General features: G+C 36.3%; 4 protein-coding genes across 5 annotated transcripts in view; 1 reads left to right on the plus strand and 3 right to left on the minus strand.

The window, feature by feature from the left end:
- LOC6572380 overlaps positions 1–21,816 on the plus strand; it is a 28,980-nt gene extending 7,164 nt beyond the window's left edge. The window contains exons 3-4 of the mRNA XM_015166358.3: positions 19,576–19,633; positions 20,298–21,816. Of these exons, the coding sequence (XP_015021844.1) occupies positions 19,576–19,633; positions 20,298–20,410 (171 nt within the window). The 3' untranslated portion in view covers positions 20,411–21,816. The remainder of the gene's footprint in view (positions 1–19,575; positions 19,634–20,297) is intronic.
- LOC6572382 (heterochromatin protein 1) lies at positions 3,722–4,461 on the minus strand. Its single transcript, XM_001998455.4, has one exon. The coding sequence runs from the start codon at positions 4,347–4,349 to the stop codon at positions 3,834–3,836; it is 516 nt and encodes a 171-aa protein (XP_001998491.1). The 5' UTR covers positions 4,350–4,461; the 3' UTR covers positions 3,722–3,833.
- On the minus strand, positions 9,022–13,678 carry LOC122756869. The gene is made up of 4 exons (XM_044007641.1): positions 12,740–13,678; positions 12,531–12,685; positions 12,264–12,477; positions 9,022–12,210 (listed from the first exon to the last, which is right to left on the minus strand). Exons 1-4 carry the CDS (start codon positions 13,566–13,568, stop codon positions 9,248–9,250), a joined length of 4,161 nt encoding a protein of 1,386 aa, XP_043863576.1. The 5' UTR covers positions 13,569–13,678; the 3' UTR covers positions 9,022–9,247.
- Positions 21,725–24,503, minus strand: LOC116804583 (polycystin-2-like). 2 transcript variants are annotated; one of them, XM_044007642.1, is made up of 2 exons: positions 22,177–24,503; positions 21,725–22,086 (listed from the first exon to the last, which is right to left on the minus strand). In XM_044007642.1, exon 1 carries the CDS (start codon positions 24,342–24,344, stop codon positions 22,191–22,193), a length of 2,154 nt encoding a protein of 717 aa, XP_043863577.1. In that variant the 5' UTR covers positions 24,345–24,503; the 3' UTR covers positions 21,725–22,086; positions 22,177–22,190. The 2 variants fall into 2 exon arrangements, with proteins under 2 accessions (XP_043863577.1, XP_032588754.1); XM_032732863.2 differs by having other exon boundaries at positions 21,725–22,127.
- Positions 24,504–25,334: the final 831 nt, after the last annotated feature.

Below are 25,334 nucleotides of genomic sequence, written 5' to 3' on the forward strand. Positions count from 1 at the left end.
TCTCATTTTAATATAATATAACATATTAAGAATAATTTTAATTTTTCAAAAAAAGATTTTCAATGGTTTGCAGTTATACATATGTGAATGATATTAAAAACACGTTCCATATACAATAATATGTGAGTGTTAATAAAACCCCAATTTAATATCAGTGACTAGAAACGCGGAAATTTTAATTTAAAGACCGCTTAAGTAATTAAGACCGCAATATTAATGCAATGCTATAAGAGAAAAACTCAAGGCTTATTAAATCCATTATATATGTTTTATTGAGGAGACAATATTGCTTATACAATTGGGTGTTTGATTTATATTTGATTATCAAAAGCTAACAATATATATAATTTCGAAACAAAACAAATTCTGAATTGTTTTTCGCTTACATCGAATCTATCTCTATACTGTTCTAAAGATTGCTAAAAACTATATTTATTAAACTGAAGTGTAAGAGAATCGTTAGGAAAATACAAACTCTCATTACATATTATGTATTTTGAGATATGGAATTGATATTGCGACTATTGAAGTCAAATGACAGACATTTCGTCTATACAGAATAATACTTGCAGAACAAGAAAGCTGCGAAGTCAAGTTTCAGTTCCTGCAAAAATCCCAATGGCGGAATTTTCAATTTGCCATGTATTATATACATCTTAATATGCTAATAATATTAATAAAAAATAATTCTAAACTCAAATCTAGGAACAAGCGGATGCTGTGCAGTCGGCCACTAAATGATAATACCCATGGCAAGAGTATTAAAAACTTTTGTTTATATATATGTACAAGAGGAGAAGCAGCAGTAACAGCAGCATAAGCGCTAACGATTAGAGAAAAACAGCAGCAGCAGCAGCAGTGGGAGCAGGAGCAGCAGCAGGAGCAGCTTCTGCAGTAGGAAGTGGGACTAGGAGCAGCAGCCACCCTTCTTATCGCTGTTATAAAAGTTAAAGTTGTTGCCATTGTTTCTGTTGCTATTGCTATTGTTGCTGCTGTTGCTGTTGTTGCTGTAGTGCTGACAGCTGGAGCTGATGCCGCATTGTGGTTGGACGGCAGCCATTGTGTTACTGCGGCAGGGCTTATGATTAGTTTTATGTTAGTTGGTGTTGGGTAGTTGGCGCCGTCTGTTGAGCCCAATGGATGGGTGGGGAGCTTCGCTCATTTATACGATTGCCATTTAATAAATATGTATATGTATGTGTGTGTATGTATATTTAAAGTTGATTTAAAGATGAAACTGATGGCACTTGTTTTTGGCCATCATTTGCCAAGCGCTGCCTGCATAATTTACAATTTTCAATAGTAAATTGCCAAGCCTAAGGTCCTTCACACACACACACACATGAGAGCAAACACACACATACACACACATCCATACATAAGTGCCATAGTCCAGCGGGGTCTTTGGGCAAACAATGGCGCTATTGTTAAAGCCTCTTTCATGGCGGCTCAAGTACGTAAACAAATATAAACAGAAAGGAGAACAACAAAAACACACAACAACAACAAATTGACTGTGTGTGTATGTGTGTGTGTGTAACCCTTGACCTCATGAAAAACAAAGAGTAACGCGAGCCGGCGAGAGCAAGTGGAAGAAGCGACTAAAAGTCCACGTTGAGGCACGTAATTAATTTTTTTTTATTTTCCCTCTATTTTGTGTTTTTTTGTTATCTTCCAATTTAAGCTGCGCATAGCCGCTGTGCGCTCCATTGCATAAAAACCAGCGACTACAAATTGTGCAACATAGCACAGCGTGCTGTCTACCCTATAGAAGCTGAGTGTGCTACGGTGTGTATTAGGCTGTTAAATTTGCTTGAATTGAAGAGAAGGAAAGAATGTTAAAACTCAGATGTCACTGACTACACCTAATAGTTGTTGATGGTGTTTATCTAGTAGTAATAATTAGTATAGTGAATACCAAGGTTTTATGTATTTAGGTACAATTTTTATATTTTTAATACTCTTATAAGTTGAAAAGATAATACTAAAAACATATACTTTTATTAACAATGGTAATCAGATTAATAAATATGTAGTATTATCCTACAGCTAAAAATAACAAGGCGGAAATTTGAAGACATATAGCCCAGTAATGTTCTGTGAATATATTGATGTTTCGACAAAAACAAATTTCAAACTGACTCCAAATGAGTATATACTGGTTTCTTTTTTTTAAATAAATAATACTATAATAATACAAAAATAATAAATAAATAATATTTACATACCCAATCAACCAAAAATAGTATTCATAATTATATTCGCCCTAATTATAGACGAAATGCAAATGGAACCATTATTTTGATTAAATATCTTTACAATATACATACGTTCAAATAATGGGAAGCCGTTCCTTAGTTAAATGTTAATTTAAATTCAACAAAAAGGAGCTATCTGCTCGTCTAAGTCTTTGAGACGGACAAAGCCCTATACTTTTTTATTGATCTTTGGTCATTTATGCAGAACTGAATCTTTTATTTCAAATTCTTATATAACACATAAACATACTTATTGATAAACAAAACTGTATACTTGTATAGTTCCTCAATATCTATCTACGTTAGGGATCCTAGTTTGTCAGTACAGTTATTATATATCACATTCAATAGTAATTAAAATCAAGTAAATAATACAGAGTATGTCACAGTCGTGCGTTTGCCAATATTTTTCTGGTTGGTATACCTAGCGATGGAAAAGATTAAAAAGAGAAGCTAAAACCGCTAAATAACAAAACGCAACAACCCAACAAGAGGAACTAAATTTTTGTGGTTTTGAACTAGTTCGGTTGTCTGTAAACACGCTTAACGAGTTCACATTTTTCACCTTGCTTCCCCCTGGAGGCTTGCGCTCCATGAAATATTTGTTATACCAGACAGCGCTCAGGGGCTGAGGTGGTAAAGGACGAAAGCAGCAGGGACCAAGTGGCCATATTTATTTTGCATCGCTGCCTGTCGACAGACCACTCCCAAAGTACTTTCTAAGCCCACCTGCAGAAGGTAAGTTTGCTTAGCCGAACTAGCTTAACAAAGGTCTGTTTTGAGTCAAATGGAGGCTGTAAATGTGTTTTAGTGATTAGGTCTAGTTCAATAAGAGAGGGTTGACCTTCTATGCTGATAATTTTGTTTGATTTGGGTGAGCTGACTTTAAGAACTCTGCCTATTTGTAGAAAGTTTCCTGAGTTTCGTATAAATAAACCTTAAAGGTGTAGTTTAATTTAAACATAACATAGTTCAATTAATTTTTTCCCAAGATAATCACAGGAAACATATCTTTAGAGGAGTATGAGTACTTTACTACTTTACTACTTTAGTATATAGGGTATTTGCTATATTCTTAGGCATATACCCTGTCCAGTGGACCCTTAGAGTAGTTGCGGGGTTTATCAAAACATTGAACTGCTATCTAGTAGGGCAATGATCTAATTTTACGAGGTATTTTACAGTCACCCTCTATGCCCCCGAGATGCAGCCCAATGCTCCTGGTTCTTATTTAGCTAGCTGCCTCATTGATCTATCGCATTGTTTTAGGATATCAAAGATGTCATTTATTTAGATACGCCTAGCTTAACGCTAGGATGTATTTGTTTTTTTCTGAACATATGTAGAGTTAGTTTGTAAGGCGTTTTATCCAGCTCAACTCTAAATAATTTCAATACAAGTGACGTGATTTGTTGAAATTGAAAATAAACTACCTAAAATTGAATATATTTTTTATAAAATTATATTTATTTTTGTACGTTTTTCTAGAATCTAAATAATTTTTTTCCGTTCTTTATACAATTATAATTTAAATACGAATTCAATACAATAAGACGCGAACATAAAAGTTTCTATTCAAATGGTGGAAAAGGCGTGCAGGAGCTTAAGATGCTCCTCATAGAACTTGATTACCATCATTGGTATATGGCTGTATGCCATGTCGGACGCAATAAGTTCCGGTTGATCGAGGTCCTTGAATTGAATCAACAATGATATTTTCCCATTGCTATTTATGGCATACAGTATTTTTTCAGCTATGTGGCCATAATCGAAAGCATTGTCCATTATTAAAGATGGCTCAATCTTGAGTTTTTTTGCTTTGTCGACGTAAATCTCATTTATCTTGATCTCAGCTTGACGCTTGAGGTTCTTCTTGGCCCGTTGAGACTCAAATTGAGCTATCAATGAGTGGCAGTCTAAAAATTTTGATAGCTCCCAGGTATTATCCTCATCTGGAAAATTTTGCCACTTTACAAAATATTCCAATTCCCCCAAGTGTATGCGACGGTCCAGTATTTTCTCTACAATATACTCCATGTCCTCCTCTTCGATGTCCGATAGAGATGTGGGAGTCCAAATACCGAATTCCATTGTTTATGTTATTGTAAATATAGAATATGTTTGCTTGTTGTTGATGAATATGTGAGTGACTAATGTTTCGTTTATTGATTTGAAGTATTTAAAGTTAACGCAAAGCCAACTGAGATTGGCTCAACTTTGTCGAATGTTCTCGATTCTATTCATCTCCAGGGTTTTATTACATTTCACAGAGGGGAATGTGGCTTTCGGAAATGTCGACATATTTGCGGCTACAGAATTTAAATTTTTAATTATTTTCGCCAACATTGAAGCTGACACATGGGGCTTAGGTTGCACCAGCAGAAAATGGGTCGGACACTGGTTGGATTAGCTCTCGAAATCGCAAACAGCCACAGGATAGCCACAGAGACGCACAGCCACGCAGACAGCGCAGTTTGTTATGCAAATTTTCTCTCCTTTTTATATCATTTCATGGCGCACCCAAACTGAATGCTGAATTTGCTGACGAACTGCTGTTGATGAAGGTTTTTTTTTTCAGTCAGAAACGTGGCTACTTCTGCGATTAAGTTATGGCAACCCAAAGCCACTTTGTCAGCTCATTGAGCAAGGCCACTTTTTTTCTGCCTGCTAAAAAGGAGTGTTATTTATAGCTAGGAATTTATATAACACACCCACACACACACACACACATACGTAGAGTAAAACAATTGCCAATAAAATATATATTATATGTCTACATAACGAAGTTCTGCAATACGCTGCGAATACTTAATGAAAAATGATGCTTCCAGCATAGCGAAAGAAAAAAAAAAAAAAAAAAAAAAAAAAAAAAATAGCAGCATGCTGGCCCAAAGGGCTCGAGTCTGTCAAACTAATAAGCCAAAGCCGTCGCATGTCACAAAAACTTGGGAGATAATATATATACGTATATTTTTTGTTGTTTTTATGTCTCAAAGTATATTCGCCTAATGCTGACTAAAGTGCAGAGGGAGCTAATCCGAAGCCAAATTAAATATTCTAACAGAAGTGCTGTAACAGCGCCATTCTGTCGCACAAAAACTATTACGATTGTTTTTTTGTGCCACCCTTAATGAGCAATTTTATGGATGAACTTTTATGGAACAGTTACTTCAGAGGCTTAGCTTACACTGGCGATTCCGTTTCTTAGGAACTGCGTTTTAATTTAAGTAAAAGCTAATCTTTCCCGCAGGTTGGAGTTGCCTTTGTTTTCCAGATAATTAGCCATTAGCCACTCGGAATTGTTGTCTAATTGCTTGTTTTCTATAAGTCGGGATTAGTCAGGCATTTAATAATGAAAAAAGAATACTTTCATAATATTTACTTATCTATATGATATTTGCCATGGTTTTTCAGGTGCAAATTGTCTATTAATCATCAAGGTGTCAGAAAGGTCAGAGCAATAGAATAAATTGTTTGTGTTCTGCAATCAATCATTCAAATTAGAAACTGATGACGTCTCCAGAGACGAAACGGTTTATGCAATAATATTCGATTTTAGTTATTCAAACTTTAAATTTTGCATAACTTTAAAGCAGACTCATATAGAATGGAAATATGCAGATTGTTTGTGGAATGCAAAGGCGAGATGCTTTGGTACTTATTAATATCTTAATTAGAATTTATATATATGTCTATCTCTAGGCTAGAATTAGTTTACATTTTATAAATTTACAAGCTGACATTTGGTATTTGCTTGTGTATAATACATATATATATGTTGTAGGATAGTTTCATCTCTTTCAAGATATATGTATATGCATATGTATATTGTTAAACCAAAATAATAACAGCCAAGCTGTCAAAAGGCCTTATTCAAACAAAGCAGAGCAGAGCCAGACCGCCTGCTCTCCTGCCTGCCCGCCTGACCGTCTCCTGCTTTGCAAGCCTGCTACATGGCCACAGCTTGTATGCTGAATAGATATTTCGGCATTCTTCATGCAACACGGAGCTGTTACGTCAGGTTAACACAAAGAGAAATAATGTATATAAATTTATGCAACGAAAGTTCGCAGCCTTAACTATTTAAAATTTGTATATAACCCACAATCCACGTGATTCTGCATTTGAAAGCAGAGGTAAATAGCAGTCTTTATATTGAGTTTCAGTTGAGCTATAGTAACAGCCATTTAAGAAGAGCGTTTCGTTAAGTAACATACTTAAAGCCTTGGAGAAAATTCTCTGTCTTTTTTCTCTCACATGCTTTGACCACGTTTTCGCGGATTGTTTTTCATATATCTCAGGGCAACTTTAGAGAATTCGGTAAGCGATACATTTGAGCTTCATTGAACTTAATAATTAAGCTCAATCAGATCTTTTATAGTTGGGCGAGCTCTTGATTCACAACAGCTGTAGTTTATCCATTGGAATTTTCTATTAATTTAAATATAGCATACGCAAAACTAAACTGTACTTACATTTATACTCATATACTGAATGGGGTTTTACCGTTTAAACTGCCTTCCAGCTGCATGTTTCATGTGCACATCTGCATACATTTACTTGAAGCCTCTTTTGTCTTTGTGTGCAGCAGCTGCTACCCTTTAACTTTGTCGGAGCGCGAAATGGTGAAAATGAGCGCAACTAAATTGATTAAACGGCCGAAACGCGCTCAAAAGATTTTCCACATCCACCTCCCCACATCCAGCGGTGGGGCGACAGTGCATAAAATCGTGAAATGCGAAACAACTCGCATCCCAATGCCTTTTGCCATAAAAAATGAAAAATGTATGCTGAACAAGTGGAAAAGCCCTAGTCGGGCAGTGCTTGACTTGAAAGTATCCTCTACTATGAATATTTATATTTATATTATGAGTCCAAGCAAAAATACTTTCACCTTTCTTAGGTCCCTGGTGATTTTTCATAAATGTGAAATTAATCGATACATACCCGATTAGCGATAAATAATTACGAAACCTTTAGATTAAATAAATTATAAATCAAAGCAAGGTAGGAGAATATTTCAGACGTAAAATATTTTTTACTTTCCAATTTTATTTTGAGCTCTTGGATTCAATACATGCAAATCAAATGAATGTTGTACTACAGGTAGAAGGCAACATTCGAGCGACAAAAATACAACTCCCTACATTGCGATTCGAGTCCCGTCTGGGTAAAAGTTGATTCTCATCGGACTAAAGTGAATCTTTAATTACTTCCACATATTCTTTAATTTGATCCAAATAAAAATCATGTTCCGAACCCAGTTAATGAGCTTTTGACACCTCAATTGCCGAGTCATGCATTAATAATATGCGTTAACCCTCAGCGTGATTCGGCTGTCTTTAGCTATCGGAAAATTGTCTCCTTAGCATACATTCCTATTTAAAAATCAATTTGTTTTTATTTAAGAGCCAGAGCTGCCTATGAATGAAGCCAGATGATGTATGAAACCATATGTGAGCGCAAAGAAATATATGAAAAATGTAAACTTAAAAAAAATGATTTCAAATATGCGTATTTCATTCAACCTCGGTATGAATGCACCTAGTCTCACACACTATCTATAAGGCCGCGTGTATGTAGATGCCTTTCTCTGTTTATTACAGTCGCTGGGACTCGGCTTTATACACTTCTCACTGGTGCAGCGTACAGGGCATGTAAAAAGAGCAGAACAGCAAAACGATTTAACACTCAACGGCTACAACAGGCCCACTGCCGAGGCATACAGAGTCTCATTTTCGTTGCTCTTTGCATGACAGGCAAATGTAGGTTGCAGGCATTGCAAATGCCATTTGCTGGGTGCCAGGCAAAACACTTTAAGTCTTCAAATCGAGATCTGTGACAGGTACTGGCCAGCTTGGCTTGGCCTGGCCATGTGGGGCCTGGAGGCAACCGGATGGCGGCTGTCAGTTGTCACCTTCGACCACACGACGGCATTTTACACATGCTTGTGAATGACAAGCTGGTATATTGTCGAAATCTGCGCTTTAAGCCAACAGTAGCCGACTGCTGATTCATTTGAGTGTGTATGTATGTATGTGCATAAGAGCTAACATATCGCTCGGCTGGGATGCTTGTTCGAATTGCCAGTAGATATCTGGCAACTGGGTATCTGTGTTGGTCAGTTTGCTTTCGGATTTGCTCTCACCTCGTTTCCTTTAAGTGGCCATCAAGCACTGATGTTATTATCCACACACACACACATACTCATTCACTCACTGAGATACACATACGCGCATATAGGAGGCAATCAAAGCCATGTTGACGTCCAATTTAGAGCTGCTGATTTGTGTCGTGGGTTTTTGTTTTTGTGACTTCACTTTTCCGAGGCTGCAGCCGCCTTTAGGTTTTGTTGTCTAAGCCTGTCGGTTACGCAACCATTTCGCAGCACATTTCAGCAGCATTTTTTTGCTGGGCTGTATTTTTTCCGAGCTCGGGTTTCGCCATCGAGCAAAGGCAGGCAAAAGGAAAAGCAAAACCTTGAAATGTTTACACGTGATTTATGGCGCGGAATTTTCGTTTACGTGGCTCTTTTACGGCATCGGCTGCAGCTGCCCCAAAAATACGTATTGTCCAAGCTGGCAGCTAAAGCTCCACCAGGATGTACACGTAATAAACTTTAAGCTGAAAACATTTCCTATATACCAATGGGTACCACCGACCTAAAATATTTGAGCCAAGTTTATGGAATACTACAATCCGAGTCGTACAAATCAAGAGATTAGCCGAGCTTTTAACTTTTTCAAAATATGTGCATTTTAAATTTTAAATTGCAATTTATTTATTTAGATAAGATACCAGAGAATAGTTTTGATAGGTCATTAAAATACTAACAGTTGGAGGCCATCTAATAATCAAATTTGCAGAAAAAAATCTTTCGTTTATCAAAGAGCTCCAATTATAGCAGTGTAGTGAAATATATAAACTTTAATAATTAAGGATCCGTAGAAAAATTGGTATGTGCCCCACAGCTGAATTCTTGAATAATTCTAGGGTAGTGATAAATGGTCCAGGCAGAAATTTAAAAATATCACCAACATGTAACTGCCGATGAAAAGTGCTAAAATATCATTTATATCTAATAATTTAAAGTATTTATGGAATTTGTATCTGTTGTAAATAGTACTGTTCCTGTAAAAACAGAATACGACGGTGATCGTAATAATCACTTTGCATATGAATATACAGGTGCGTTGGTATGCGTTGAGAGAGGCATCGGTGTAGCGCCAGGGTCCGAAAATGGGTTGCAGAATGAACCAGTCCGTAAAATGAAGTCGACTATAAAATCGAAATCTTCGTAGGAATAGCAAAAATCCTTCGATTGGCTTTATCTTATGCAATTTATGAATAATCTTTTTCTTTTCCATCGGATAGCATGAGACTATTACCTTTTGATCATGTCGTATCCAGCAATGTAACGGGAATGTGTAGCTTAGATCGTTCCGCAAATCATCCACTTGAATGGATCGACAGTACCACGACGGATATCTACCGGAGAGATCGTGACTAATTGTCAATCGACAGGGCAATTGGACCTTTCTGTCACTCAGCCTTATCATACGCGAAGTGCCTAATCCCAAATGCGGATTTACAGGATTCTGATATATAACAACTTTGTAGCGTCCTAGGTCAGATACAAATTCGAGTGTAACATTCGCTGTTGTAAAGCTTAATAGGCCACCGCCCGTCCGCAAATGCACAATGACATTCTCTGCACTTGGGTCTACCTCATCTTGTCTGGATTTCATGACTCGAATTAAATTCTTTCTCCTGTAGCGTGCTCGTAGAGTGGCCAACAACAATAGGGCCACAACTCCTAAAATCATTGAACAGAAAAATATCACGGCAAGGCTGCAAACGGGGGGAACGAATATCTCATTGGCAATTTGTTGGATCTCAAATGGCTCGACCTTATACGCCGTGGCGGAAAAGACGGATAGATAGTGCACATGGCACTGCGAGAAGCTACGATTCCGTGTTATGGTCTTGAGACTGCAATCAAATTTCTGCCAAGTCGGGTTATCTTTGGACAAATCGAATACGTTGCACTGCTGTGAACGAATGCGCACTGTGAAGTTAGCTGGCTCTAAAGCATTGGGCTCAGCCCTATATATCGCAATGTAGGCTGTATTCTCCTGCGGGCAAAGATTATTCAAAATAATTGTCTTCTTGAGAGAGCCTTTTGGCACGTAGTAACTTTTATCGTAAATGTTGCGCAGCACCGGTTTAACATGCATTGTAATTAGTACCCGAAAATCTACTGAAGTTTGCCAAAGTTGGACTACCAGATTCGCCTTACTCTGTAGTTTTACTGAATAAATTATCGCATGGTAAAGAACCTCATTCGAGTCCTGGTAATAATAATTTGTGGTGTTCAAATGGCGTCTCAAGCCTATACTATACGAAGCGAAATCATTTGGCAATGCTGTTAAGTCGTTGGTATGCATATTACGGCCAAAAATATTGATGGCCATAGAGGCGGAATTCGGTGGACTTATCCCTGGCACCCACCACAATACATCGGACTTGAGGCACCAACTATAAATTAGTAGACTATTAGTGTTAAGCAGCTTGCGGAGGAATGCAGTTGTTTTCAAAGGTGATTTTATATAACAATTTGTGCCGTTTGATATAAATTGGATCGGCGTAAATTTATCAAACATTTCGGCTTTGAAGCTAACATCATTTAGGATATAATTTAAAGTTTCTCCCGGTTGAATGAATTGAGCCAAGTGCTGTCCAATATTACGCCACAATATAAAGATCCCCTTTACAATTGAAACAATGTGATTCATTCGCATGGCAACATGGTGATTAAAGTCCATCCAATCGATATAGACTTCTTTATCCTTAGTATTAGGCACCAAGAGAAACGAATTTAGTTTCAAGATTTCCAAATCAGGGATCATGCAAAATGTAATCATGTGGGTTAAACTCTTGACCATATCAAACCAAATGGCCTCAGTCAAATCGAGTGCTTCGGTATCCGTGCTAACAAAATCAAAAATATATGCCACTTTGCGCATAGTATGAGAAACAACTCGAACTTCAGGGTTCTTTAATGACTTCAAAGCTGAAATGCAATTTTCCGCAATCTCAAGAGTGTTCACCATTTCCAAGATTGTAGCCGAATCCTTATCTCCCCAGCTGATATCTGCATCCACGAAATGGATCATATTTTCTGGTTTATGGGAAACCAGTTGCATGAAGCAGAACGCCTGCTGCCTACGTCCCTCCGCCAACATTACATTCAAGTCGGGCACATTATTGGAGTTTGAGTCGTCAATCACAACGGGTAAATCGACAACTGTGCAACCGAAATGGTAGCTACATATGTGAGCAGTCAGTGTACCTTCCCTATTTAGGTAAAGAAACGTTTCTGGCGAATTGGTTCTTTCGACATACAAGTTGCCCATTTTAAAGGTATACAGGAGCGGCTCTTCAATCTGTGTAGTAAAATTTAGGCAAGATATATGGAACTTGGTGGTGCATTCCTTGCCGACTTTTGGCTCAATTTTGCATATGCCGCCTCGTGGTGGGTACGACCTTTTGAGTCTCATGCCTGTATTCCCGACGTTGCCACCGTTATCCTTGACTATCACTTCAACAGTTAGTTTGTCGCCGACAAGCATATCATTGTCTACGCGCATTATCAAGTGTCTTTTATTGTGCACCGGATGAGTCAGAGCACTCAGATACCAGGTGTTCGAAATAGGTGGCAGGCAAGTGGTGCATACAGAACGCAAGTGTATCACTTGATCGGCAGCAACAAAATTGCCTTTGCAATTCCTGAGACATTCTATTTCTAAATGGAATGGTTCTCTATTGTCGATTAATACAATAACCTGTTTAGCTTTGGCGGTGCGCACTTTTACAAATTTGTTTGTAACTTGCAAGGTAATTGTACTTATTTTAGTTTTCAGAACTGACATCGAAATTGTTAAATTTGGTTCTATAAGTGCATTAGTGAGTCGTTCGCGAGATCTCTTTCATATGCGTACTTACCGGGACTATCTTTGGATAGATATACCTCTTCATCTTCCCCATGGAATTCCACGCTCCAGGTATATGTTAGCTCCTGAGTATGGTTTATATTCTGTCCGGGCTCAATACTGCTAGAGCCATCAAGCGTCAGCCATGGGCTACTGGTACTGACTTCTCTATAATCACCGCCGGCTATTTTAGCAACCACATTCCGCGCCGTCACATTTAGATAACACTACAAATGAATATCAATCAAAAATATGTTTGATTGTTGATGAGGTCGCTTACTTTGGTGAATACCCAGGGCCCGCCCTGCTCCTTGACTGAAAGCTGCACCTCAACTAAGAGATCGGGATAGGAACGCAGAAGAGATGGTCTCCACAAGAAATAGTGCGGTATCTTAAACAACAACTGATCATCTTCCTTTAGCATATAGGTGTCAGCTGTTATAAGAATACTTAAGTTTCAGTTGCTATATAAAAGGGTGAGTTTCTTACTGTGTTCCTCGTACTTGTAAACTGCCCACTGGACCTGCAGAATGGGTTTGGAATGCAAGCACCGATCCTCCATGATTGCTTGCAAGTTGCAAAATTGTTCGGAATCAACTTTCCTGGGATTATGTGGATCCATGCAGTGTTGGAACACAACGCGAGGTATGCAGAAATTTGTCCTTACATGTACGGGTAGCGATAGGGATATCATACTATAGTCCATCTTATTTCTGCTTTTCGACTCGATAGTCACATTCAATAGATTGGCGCCCGGAATGGTGTGCTTTGTTTTAAATACGTAATAGAAAGCATCGTCGTACGGTGGCTTGATATGTCGTCTTATACCCAATTCATGTAGAGTGGCGGTCAGGTTGCGCGTATATTGACCTTTCATAGGTGATCGTGAGCGGGCAATTAAATTGTTTTCTGAAGATACTATTATTCGCAAGGGCTCGGGGCTGTGATATGCAAAGCTCAGAACAATTGGCTCCTCCACTCCATAGTTCACCTGCACATTGTAGCTGCACAGAGGCTTGGCGAGATCGCAATCCTGTGATCTAATTTCAGGCCGACAAACGCAAACTATTTGACCCACATAGGGCACACAAATCTGTGTGCCCGTGCATGTATTTTTGGACGTTGCGCACAGATCCTTGACTTTTTCACAATATTTGCCTTGAAAGGCCTCGTCATAGCAGGTGCAATTTGGTTTCCTGTTTACTAGTGTACATTCACCGGCGAAGTTGCAGTACTCCGGAGAGCAACGATCCGTTGAGTTCGAAATCGAGTGAACATTGCATATGAGAAGGCTCCAAAGGACAAATTTAAGATCCATATTTAATAATATTTGTATATTATTTAATACTAAATATCTATGCCTGCTTTAAAGCCAGTTAAAAATGGGAGCACTTTTTGTTTGAAGCTATGTAACAAGCGTACGATATATATATTTATTCTAAATTATTATTCAAAGCCAAATCGATTCATATCTTCGTTTGACTGCATGGCTGACCGTGTAGAGATAATACTGAATATTTTGTTATATTTTAAACAGCTCTATTTCTCACCTATATCAACTTTGTATCTAAATATCAAAACCTTTTTCCAGTTTCTCGATATCATTCAAAGTGTCTTACTGTGTAACTATACCATTTACTTGAATCTACCCATAAGTCTCACTTAGCTGAAGTGAGTCATTTAGTCATACTATATCTTTATAATAATATATATAATAAATTGGATGTAAAAGATAAAAAATATATATAAATTGATTCAATTGTTGGAACAGTATTAAGTTAGTTTAAAGAGAGATTTTTTTTTTCTTTATTTTTTTTTAGTATGAGTAATGTACAGATAACTTGTGGTCATTCTATGCGCATTTTATTTTTTTGATACGTCTTCCCTTTGTTAAAGATAAAAGTTTGGTGTTCTATTTGTTCCATTAATTTGAATGAGATTAAACAATAAGTAGGAACAATATGTCATTCTAATAATGGATTTCTTATAGAGTAGAAGAATAACTATGATGGGTTCATATAAGAATAGATTCCTCGTCACAGTAATATGACATATCAACTAGTTACTCGACAGTCTTAGTAGTAAAAATTTTATTAGTGTCTTCTTTATATAATTTGCAAGAGAGTTATAAAGCTTCCAAGCTGTCTTCTATTAAATATATGATTTTGTCTTGTTTTTGAGTATATTTTGCCACTTCATTAAACTAGTGGTGCCCGATGCAAATTGAAATAATTCTATCCATTCTCGATTGCTGGCGGCTGGCGGCTGCTGCTTGGGTGCTAGATAAGTGCGGACAATCGTTGCAGCTGGTAACAAAAATCAGTTTATTGCATTACGTCTACGGCATGGCCAAAGGCTGCTCGGCTTTTGGCATTTTTTGGTAATCATATTACCTCTGCTGCCTTGCAGCATCCCAAAGTATGGAGTGACTAAGTGAATGAGTGAGAGAGACAGAGGAGAGAGAGAGAGAGAGCGAGAGACAGGGAGAGAGGACGAGTGAGTAGCGCACTTTTATTCCATATATACATAAGTATATTGATGTTATTTGTTTGTGTGGGCGTGTTACAACAAATTGCACTTGCAAAATATTATATGTATGAACTTGTAGTGTATGGGCCGAATGGAAGCTGTCGGCTGGCAGACTTGACAACTGCTCGTCAACCGAGTTCTGCTTGAAAGCGTCGACTATATGGAAAGTGCACAATATAGTGCACACACACATACAGACACACAAAGAAAATCAAATTTCAGGCATACTTTCAAGTTGAGTTTTTGGGTGCATTGATGAAATTGCATTTGATAATGGGCAGCAGCCAGAGAAACCTGACAAATATCCTTTGCAGCGCACCTTTCTTAGAGTTGACTGCCTTCCGTGTGCACTGAATGTGGAAACTGAAGTGTGAACTAAAGGCTATTGAAACTTTGGATAGCCAGAGACACGTTATGAATGTGAAATTTGTTAATATAGTGGCATAAATGCTCAAATCTAACAAATAAATAGGAAAACATTTTTAAATCACATCTTAACATTTGTATGCCAAAGTGCAAATCGAAATATTATAGTATGAGCATATATAATAAATAACAACATATAAACGCAGTTTAGCTCAGAAACTTTCGCGTTAGATTAAATTGAGGTACATGGAACTATTGAGCTGTTTTGAATATTTTTGGCTGTTGTTGAGCTCTTTAAACTAGATGAGGTTCAAAATTTTAATAGTAGTTCTCGAAAGAGTGATCGCGAGGGATATCCATCCATTAAGGGAGAAAGAGAAAGGATGTTAAGAGAGAATAGAGGAAATGAAAATAGAAATAGAAATTTAAATTTTAGTAGTATTAGAGTTATAGTCAAAATAAAAAATAAACAAGTAAGAACGTTGCAGTCGGGCGCTACCGACTGTGGAATACTCATTCACATGTAGTTAAGTTTCGCTCTAATACTGTAGAAAATACAGTTTTTTCCGATTTGCCACGCCCTGGCGTCTACTGGGCGTAGACACTCCACTTTTTGGTCAGTTCTTAGAACGTGATAACGGTACCCTAACTGCAAAGTTTGAATGCTTACCCTCAAAAATGTGAAATTACAGGGTATTTTTCGATATGCCACGCCCCTAAAGAGGCTTAAAAATTATTTTTGGGTCCTCGATAGAGGAGATTACTGGTAACTTAACTATCTAAATTTTAAACTTCTAGCTATTATATCAACTTTTGCGGCTTGCCACGCCATTGTGGGCGGACATACATATATCCGACAAAACTTTTTGGTCCTGGGTGATCAACCCGAGTATATACACAAAATTTGAGGTCTCTGGCATAAATTTTATTTAAATTTAAAATATCACTATATCTTCAGGTCCGATGGGCCACGCCTCTAATGGGCGTAGACTTATAATTTTTAGACGATTTGCCACGCCCCCAATGGGCGGAGATATATTCGTCATAGCTCGTGATCTAGGGTGGTCGACGCGGATCTACATTCCAAATTTCAGCTTTCTAGCTTTCTGATTTCTGGCGTATTGGAAAATGCATTTTCTGATTTGCCACGCCCCTAGTGGGCGGATCGGGAAAATTTTAACACTTTATAAATCTCTAGCTTTAATAGCGGCGAAATAGATTGCGTTCATACGGACAGACGGATAGACGGACGGACGGACGGCATGACGGACATTGCACAAAACCAATATACTAATTCACTTTCGTGAATGAGTATAAAAATAAATAAATTATCCATATTTAACGAAAATATGAAATTGGGATAAGTTATTGCAAAAAAATGATAAATTCATACTACGTATATACTCAGTATATGCGGTTACGCTCTATTTTCTTTTTGAGATTTATATAAATAACTTTCAGTCTCTATAATTTAGAAAATATGTATTATTAAAGTAACTCATGACTCCGTCTGAAGAACCTAATAGACTCCTATACAATATGATGTTGTATAGTTGTGTTAGGGAACCTACCTAATTTCAGCTCATTTGCTATTTCACATACTGTGTTAAATTTGACAAATCACCAGCCTAACAGTGTTTTCCTATTTAATGCAGACAAATGGAATGAGGATAGGCGTACAATTATACCCGTAAACTGAATAATTGACAAACGCAATGGGACCATTTATCAGCTGGCAGCAAGACAAACGCATTAGTGACGTAACATAATAAGCCACACAATGTCTATACACATTAGCAACATACATAGGAACACACTTGGCATGTTCTCGCTTGACTGCCAGCTGCAGATATCATAAAGCTCAAGGAGCACATGGCATTAGCACACGGAAAGTTGTTAAGTGCCACCCAGCAGACAGAAGGACCAAAGGACCAAAAGACCATTGCAGAGGGCTTTGCGTTTTCGATGCGGCCAGTTGCAAGCCCTGACGTATCAGGTCCATCCCTCCCCGCTACCTCGACGCAATCGATTAAGCGGGTTAAGTGCTGCATAAGCCGTCAGAAGGGCGGCTCCGTCTCACTCTCTCTATCTATCTTTCTCTCTCTATCTCTCTCTCATAGTATTCGTGTGAACACGTGTAGAGCACAGCAGAGCTCAATGTGTTTAACTGCATGGGAGCGCTTTCTTGCCATGGGCTCAGCTCTGATTCGTAAAATGAATTTTTTATTTGTTTACCTATCACAATCTAGCAATTACATCTAAATCAGCTTAAGAATTGGCACTACAGGCGATATATGGCCTTCGGTTATGTGTTTGTGTCCTGAATGAAATACTTACATATTGGAATTGTAGTTGGCATATTTACATACATATATTTCTTTATTACAACATAAGTCTTGGAGTAAAAAGCAAATATTAAATCTAGATTTTGGCTCAATTTCAAGTAAGTCCACCCTTACCGACTGCCCTTTCAAATTAACATGTCTCGCCTGGAGCGCATTTTTTACGTTTTTGTATGCCCTACATAGGTGTTAATATATCCGCCATATTTTTATACCCTGAACCCATTGAAAATGGGAAATCAGGGTATAATGGTTTTGTGAAAAAGTATGTAACGGGCAGAAGGAGGCGTGGCAGACCCCACAAAGTATATGTATTCTTGATCAGCGCGACAAGCTGAGTCGATATAGCCCTGTCCGTCTGTCCGTCCGTCCGTATGAGTGCGTCGATCTCAGAAGTTATAAGAGCTAGAGAGCATGCATACTCGTGTGTACCATACGCAGTACGAGTTTGCTTTATTTTTTCGATAAATCATCCGATAACTTTTTTATCGAGAATAATCGAAAAATTGACTTTGTTTTTAAGCCTAATTTGAACACTTTTAGACCTGAAGTCTTCAAATTTGCGTTTTATATAAAGTTAATCGATACAAAGATTTTGTGATTTACAGATTTTGGATACCACGCCCCCTTCTCTCCCAAATTGGAAACGCATTTCAAGTACTAGAGACTTGTGCTTTGGAATGTACACATATATTCACCATATGATTACCCTCTAAAAGTTTCATTAAGATCGTATGTCTACAAAAGAAATTATTCAACAAATAAATTCTCATAATATTGCCCACATTGCAGCGCAGCCCAATCGCAGTCGCTGCTTACTGCGCAGTTAGCAGAGCGCAGGCTTGTGCGTGCGTGTGGATGCATGTGTATGTATGTGTGCATAAAAGAAGTGCAGAATGATTAGAATATGAGCTTAGAGGGTTCAGGGTATCTCCTAGTCGAGCAGTCTCGACTGGAGCCTTCGTACTTGTTTTGAGCTTGGGCTACTAATGCGAGTATAATTTCTAAAGTTCAAGTTTGTAGCAAAAATCAGATTTTAGATAGTTTCACGAAATTTTTTGGCACATATTATTTTAAATAAAATATGACTATGACTTATGATTTCTATAAATCCTGAATATTAAAAAAAGCACAAAGCAGGATTTACAGGTCGATCTGGGTATCTTATGGTCGGGAATTCTAGACAAATAAATATAAGTGTTTATATGATTAATGGATTAGATTAGTTAAAATAGAATATTTCAGATCAACCATAACCATAATTGCAAACCAAATGAATTTGTTTGAATTTCCGTTGAAACAATATTATACAGTAATAAATTAATAGCATTAAGAATTAATGGGTTTGTCTCTATTGAAATTGCTGGTGCATGGCAAATTAAGTGTGAAATTAATTGCACTAACCGCACTGACATATAATATGTATATAAAAGCCAGCTAGTTTCCCTCCTTCTCTCTATCACTCTCTCTATATGGGATTACATACTACACAGTTATGTGTTTGTCTGCATTTGTTTATACATATAATTATCAGAGATTCGCATATAATTTTCATTTATTTGATGGCTGTAAATTAAAAAGCGGTCGACACACAAATAAGCAAAACTTTTGTTATGCTGTTCGTTGTTTTAGAGTGCTCAACACAACGGGGTCGAGGTCAGCGCATGTCATCCATTTTCGTATTGTTATTTTCACATTTTCCATAAGAGCAACATTTTCTGCAACAGAATTAAGGCAATCAAATCTGTTATACGACAAATATGCCAACAATTTCTGAACATTTGCTGCTAATGAATGGTATCGATTTAAGAGATTTGAATATATTGTGTGTGTGGGTGTGTGTGTGTATGAGTACTCAGAGCTCAAAGTATCCCCCTAGTCGAGCACTCCCGATTGGGCCAGCCTTCTCGTTCAATTATATTCCCAATGAAAATTATATATCTAGTTAATCAATATCCCCAAGCTCGGCAAACAAACCGATTGGCAAATAAAGGCTGACTAGTTTATAAATGTAAATTATTTACACATTAAATAATTGCAGCTTTTCGCGTCCATTTAAATGTCACTTTCTTTATTTGCTTTTTTCAGAAATATGTCAGCGAACTGTCGACTGTACGAGATTGTGCTACTGAGTGCGTCGAGAAAGGTGGGTTATTTTTATTCATAGATGCCAAGTTATATTGTAAATACATATCACGCCTGACATAACCGATAAATATCAGCCTACATCGCTTTCAGAGACTATCAACTGACATATTTTTGCCATGAGACAATTTTACAGCTTGCAATGAAATTACGTTCTTTAACGACTAAGAACTTTTAAATGCCATAAATGGGGTTTTTAAAACTATCAACTTTTATGATCGCATTAAAAATTGGCCAAATAGAGTAAATACATCACGTATTAAATGGATAAGCAGAGTCGATGTGCCGGATAAATATTTTTACTACCTCACACATACGCTCTAAGGGGAAATATTATGTATTTTTCAATGGATTTAGCAAATAACTATTGAGAATGTAGCGATCAGATACCAGGAATACAAGAGTATTCGTAAATTGCAGTATCCGTCCAATATATATAATTTCTCAACTCAAGTAGCAAAAATATCGATGGCTACCTAAATTCATAAAGAACTGTTTCCCTTTGGAACGAAAATTGGAATTGCTTTTGGGAGACCTTTAAAAATAATACAGAGCTATCTAGTTATATGCAACAATAAGATTACTATTACCATACAGTTTTAATAGCTACGTATCCTTATCATTTTAAAAATTAATATTAATTATCAACTACGATTTGCTTACAGAAATTTGGGAAACCCAAACATATTGCTGCAAAGAAGACGGTTGTAATTCGAGTGGCCTGATGAAAGCCTCTATATTCTTGGTCTCTCTGCCAATTATCATGTGGTTATTTTAGATGACTTTTTCGGAATTTTAGTATTGAATTCAAGATCATTTATTTCCAATTTAATAGTTTTAAGCATAAGAAAACTTTCAATTCCAACTGTAACTTTCGACCTAGGTTTATGCATGTGTCTAACAAAAATTACGTTTCGCTATTATTGTTTCCAAAAACAAATTTTGTAAATGGGACCTAAGAAACAAATCTTTACTAAATATTATTTAAAACTTTCTTTCAATATTTACTTTACTATTTTTGAGTTACTAAATGATTGAAGCAACCTTAAGTTAACTTTAACTGTCTTCCCAAATCAAGATTTTTAGGATATACCAATTTATAAAGATTTTAATGAATAAAGCTTCGTAGAGTGAACATCATAGTTAATATATAACTCTTACTATTGTTCTGCTCGGCCTCGTGTTATTTTCGATTGATAGCTGAGCTTCCAAATAAGCTGAAATATCTGATTGGAAATTAGAAAAAAAAAAAACAAATTAAGAGGAAAAATTGTTAGACTATAGACATTTAGAAACTAAAAATTGCACTCAAAGCAGATGCTAACCTAAGAACAACCTAAAGAAATATATATATTAATCTAAAATAATAATATTATATGGTTTAAAGTATAACATTTCTAATCACCAATAATTATATATTATATAGTAGAAATGGCATCCATCTCAACAGAACTTGAATATTTTTGCAAATCACAGACGCAATGTAATCTAAAGTACTTCCTTAAAAATATAACATATAAAATGTAAACGAGTAAGTTAATTGTTCTGCGCAAATAAAAAGAAAATATAGAAAAAAAAAATAGATTTCTGATTAAATATATTATTTTGAATATTTATATCAAATATTACTAAAATGCCAAAGTCACAGTAAATAAACTTTGGGGTCTGTGACTTTGTTATTTGGTTTTAATATTCGAAATATAAGATTCTTAACAATTTGAATTGATTATAAATATAAAATATAAATTTTTTCCGTTTCCTATAAATATATATTTATATGTAATTTTAGGGTGGTGCGAGTTAAATGATACAAATAAAAATACAAATTTAAAACTAACTTTAAGGAATATATAAAAAGTTCTCGCTCTACTGTGCATGAAATTCTAAATTATTATTAACTTGACAAAAATGAAAAGTAAGTTTAATTGCAATGGAACATTAAGCAACAATTTGGAAATGCTATTAAATAGTTAACAACGTATAAGCCAAATATTAGAATTTACAATATTGGAAGCTTAGAAAAATTAAATTTTAGAAAAAAATAAATAAAAACAAATGTAAAAAAATTTATTATTCCATACAAAATGCGCACTTATGCATTTCAATTTTTATTTATTTAAATTCCTAATAATATTATATATAAATATGTATTAATAAAAGTGGCCAAGTGGCATACGTACAATACACAAATATTTTAATCAATAATAATATTATATTTAAGGATTCTTTCCCGCATTTCCTTATTTTAATAATTTAACTGTGAGTGATAAACCGCCTTTTTTAGTCCTTCCCGTTTGAAGTTTGGAGGAGTAAGGACATTCATGTTCTTAGCGGCTATACTCGACTGGGATACACCCTTAACCATCGACTCGTCCATTCTATCATATGTACTTTGCTTTACATTTACTTTTGTGTGATAATTTCTTCAACAATGAGAAATTAATTATGAAATAACTTGACATTGAGCAGTGAGATGAAATAAAAAATGAAATATTCTGAAATGATTCGAGATGAAATGCTTGTTAAATTTATTACAAAACAAACCTTTTTATATTTTTTCATTCACTTTGTCTACGTGTACGCTTATGATGATTCGAAAGATTTTGAAGTATATCGATTTGAGTATTCAATATAGCGCCAATTGTATAGATTCTTTCCTGATTGTATTTACTTTCTGCATGCTCCACAATATTATCAAGGGGACTTATTGTATTTTTTGCAACAAAGGCCTTGGCAATGGTAACCTCCCATTTCTTCCTTTTATTTCTGATCGATTGTAGTGATCTCATTATGTTTTCAGAAACAGTTCGATTATTCCGACGATAACGTGTACGAAACTTTGGCAATTGCTTTATCTTTAGAACATAAACTCTCATTTCGGCATAAATGAATTGAAATATGTTGATGCGACGACCAGATATCATATCCCTTTGATGTTTTGCAGTGCAAACAAAGTCGTTAATTATTGATACGAACATATTTACCAAAATCACCGAAATAACGAATACCAAGATCGAAAAAAATATAGCGCCAATGAACTGGCCGCCATGAAACAGTTCTTCCGGACTAACACCATTGGTATATCCGAAGGTGAAGCATGTGCATGTGATGATACTCTGGCGAAATTGAGAGAAGTTGAAGCTGTTGTTGCCATTAAACGTAGATACCGCAATCGCAAAACCCAACAGTAATACGATAATGACCACAGCAACAGATGCCACCGCTCGCCAAGACAAATACAGGGTTTGTGTGAAGATCTGGAACACATTGGAGAATTCGAGAGCCTTCCATAATCGAAGAGTAATCAAACACAAGAGAAATCCAATAAGTATTGCGGTGAACGAGTGCACGTGAGTTGCTTCTAATACTTGTATGAATTCCATTTTGCTGTCATTTGCAAGATGGTCAAAAATGTTCGTGACTTTTGACTCACGTATGAAAGTCATTATTAATATGAGGATGTTAAGCACAAATATTGCAACATCCACTTTGTTCCAAAATGAACGAATTTGCGCCGGTTCAAACCACAATTTGATCGCAAGCCCCTTAACGAAGTCTACAAACGTTATGATATACAGAATTAGAAAAAGTATTGTCAGGTGTGTAAGATGGTCAACTTTTTCAAATGAGCTTATTGCATTTACGTTCACATGAGAAATCATGGTGCCAAAGGATGTATGCTCTATATGCAGTGTGCACACAGTTAATAATTTTGCATCAACGCTATACAATGCGAATTCCATAAATAGAACCGATGTATTGTAAGTGAGCCACTTATTTTTGCGTAGGAATCTTACGATCACGTGACTATTTTGTTGACTGCGCGCAAGTAGCGACATGTAACCACTTAACTTGGGATATGAGCGAAGATATCCTGTATGTTGTTGCACTACTAGCAAGTTTAGTTTTAAATTCAGATTTTTGAATACCCACGGTTCATAGATGCGCCAATAGACTTCATCGTAAGGAAAGCGCCGATATGGTAATTTCCATCCAGGCAAATACGATTTCTCTGAAAAAGGAGGGTCACTCACTCTATCATGCTCCATATCAATCACACGCAATTGACGTAGTCGAACGACTCCAAGCAAAGCAGTCTGCTCGCTATGAATCCATGAATTCTGAAATTCATCTCGTTTAATAGCAAAGCCATCAATAAGCGAAGATTTTATGAAATCATAGGCACCTGTCAATTCGGCCACATCATTCAAGCCATAATAATTGGAATAATTGTGTGTGAAAAGGCGCTTAATGTGATTTCGAGTGTAATACGTAGTCTCATCGGATAAGAACAGTAGTAGACACATTATAAACAGGAAATACTTTCCAAACAGCCATAAATCATTTACTATCTCCCTGTACTGCGAGTTCAGCTTTTCATTACGATGCTTTTCCGGTATTGAGAGATGGGCCCGTAAACTGTTCAATCGCAAGTTCAAATAATCTAACTGTTTTTGATGGCCAACTTCAGCAACTGTTGCATACTTCAGGTTCTCTGGACTCCAAAAAGCGTCTAAGCTAGCAAGTATTAGAAATCTGGTGGGATCTCCGAATAGAAAGTGACCCAAAAGCACAATGAGTAGGGACACCAACATTGATCTGAATTTACCCATTGAGTGATTAAATCCGGAGAATACTACAATGGTTGCCAAACAAACAGATACTATAAACAATGTAGTCCACAAGAAAAATAGATTAGTCCGCTTTGCCATATTCTCTGAGACGCTTCCGGAATGGGAAATTGCTTATATTGCTCAGAGACACTTCCAGAATGGAAAGATATTTATACTGCTTATGTTAGTACAATGAATATTTACGACAATGTAAAAGTTTTTATTGACAGCCTGAACAAAGCTGCTTGACTAGGAACAGAATATATCGATAACATAAATTTATAAATATTATTGTTCACTATTGAGTCCATAATTCTTATCTTACATATTTACATATTTATATTTTAGTAGTCAAATACTAACAAAACCCTAGTTGAACTTATCAATTTATAATATATGTATGTATATATAATGTTAATAGTACTCGACAAAATTCTATAATAAGAATATATATACATACATATTTACATTTTAGTATTCAAATAGTAAAACAAACTCTAGTTGACTGTTTGAATTTATTTATAATATCGTATTCCTTTTGTGCAAATTAATAGAGGATGCAATCAGTCGCAAAGTTTCTAGCTCTAATACTGTAGAAATGTAGGTTTCCCCGATTTGCCACGCCGCCAATGGAGATAGACACTGTGAAATGTGAAAAACGACAGGTTATTTTTCGATGTGCCACGCCCTTAACGACTCTTTTTGAGTCATCCATAGATGATTAAAATCGGAAGCTTCACTTTTATGAATGAGTATAAACACTCAACATTGGTGATTTTCGAACCCACGATTGTGAGGCGACGTGCATCACATCTACCAACCAGTGCTACCAGAATTTTGAGGGCAAGAATAGCTAGAATTTTAAAAAAAAGTTGCTCAAATTGCTAAAAACTTTATTTAAATTGCTAAAAGAAATTGCCAAATTTTATTATTACTTTCATTTATGATTAAATCTTTAAATGATAGTTAAAATGTTGTCCAATTATCATTAATAGCGTAATTTGAGTTGTCATAATTATGGCAGTATTTATCATACCTATCTAATCCATATCTGTATCTGTAAGATTTTTATAAATTTGTATAAAGAGT

This window comes from Drosophila mojavensis, unplaced genomic scaffold (assembly GCF_018153725.1).
Source record: "Drosophila mojavensis isolate 15081-1352.22 unplaced genomic scaffold, ASM1815372v1 contig_19, whole genome shotgun sequence".
In the NCBI taxonomy this organism is placed as follows: domain Eukaryota; kingdom Metazoa; phylum Arthropoda; class Insecta; order Diptera; family Drosophilidae; genus Drosophila; species Drosophila mojavensis.

Bases quoted from the DNA above. Each gene is read 5' to 3' on its own strand.
- LOC6572382 (XM_001998455.4), bottom strand. From the start codon at position 4,349: ATGGAATTCGGTATTTGGACTCCCACATCTCTATCGGACATCGAAGAG.
- LOC122756869 (XM_044007641.1), bottom strand. From the start codon at position 13,568: ATGGATCTTAAATTTGTCCTTTGGAGCCTTCTCATATGCAATGTTCAC. The intron at 12,686-12,739 runs GTAAGAAACTCA...TTCTTATAACAG, and splicing joins TTACAAGTACGAGGAACACA to CTGACACCTATATGCTAAAG. The intron at 12,478-12,530 runs GTAAGCGACCTC...ATTCATTTGTAG, and splicing joins GGCCCTGGGTATTCACCAAA to TGTTATCTAAATGTGACGGC.
- LOC116804583 (XM_044007642.1), bottom strand. From the start codon at position 24,344: ATGGCAAAGCGGACTAATCTATTTTTCTTGTGGACTACATTGTTTATA.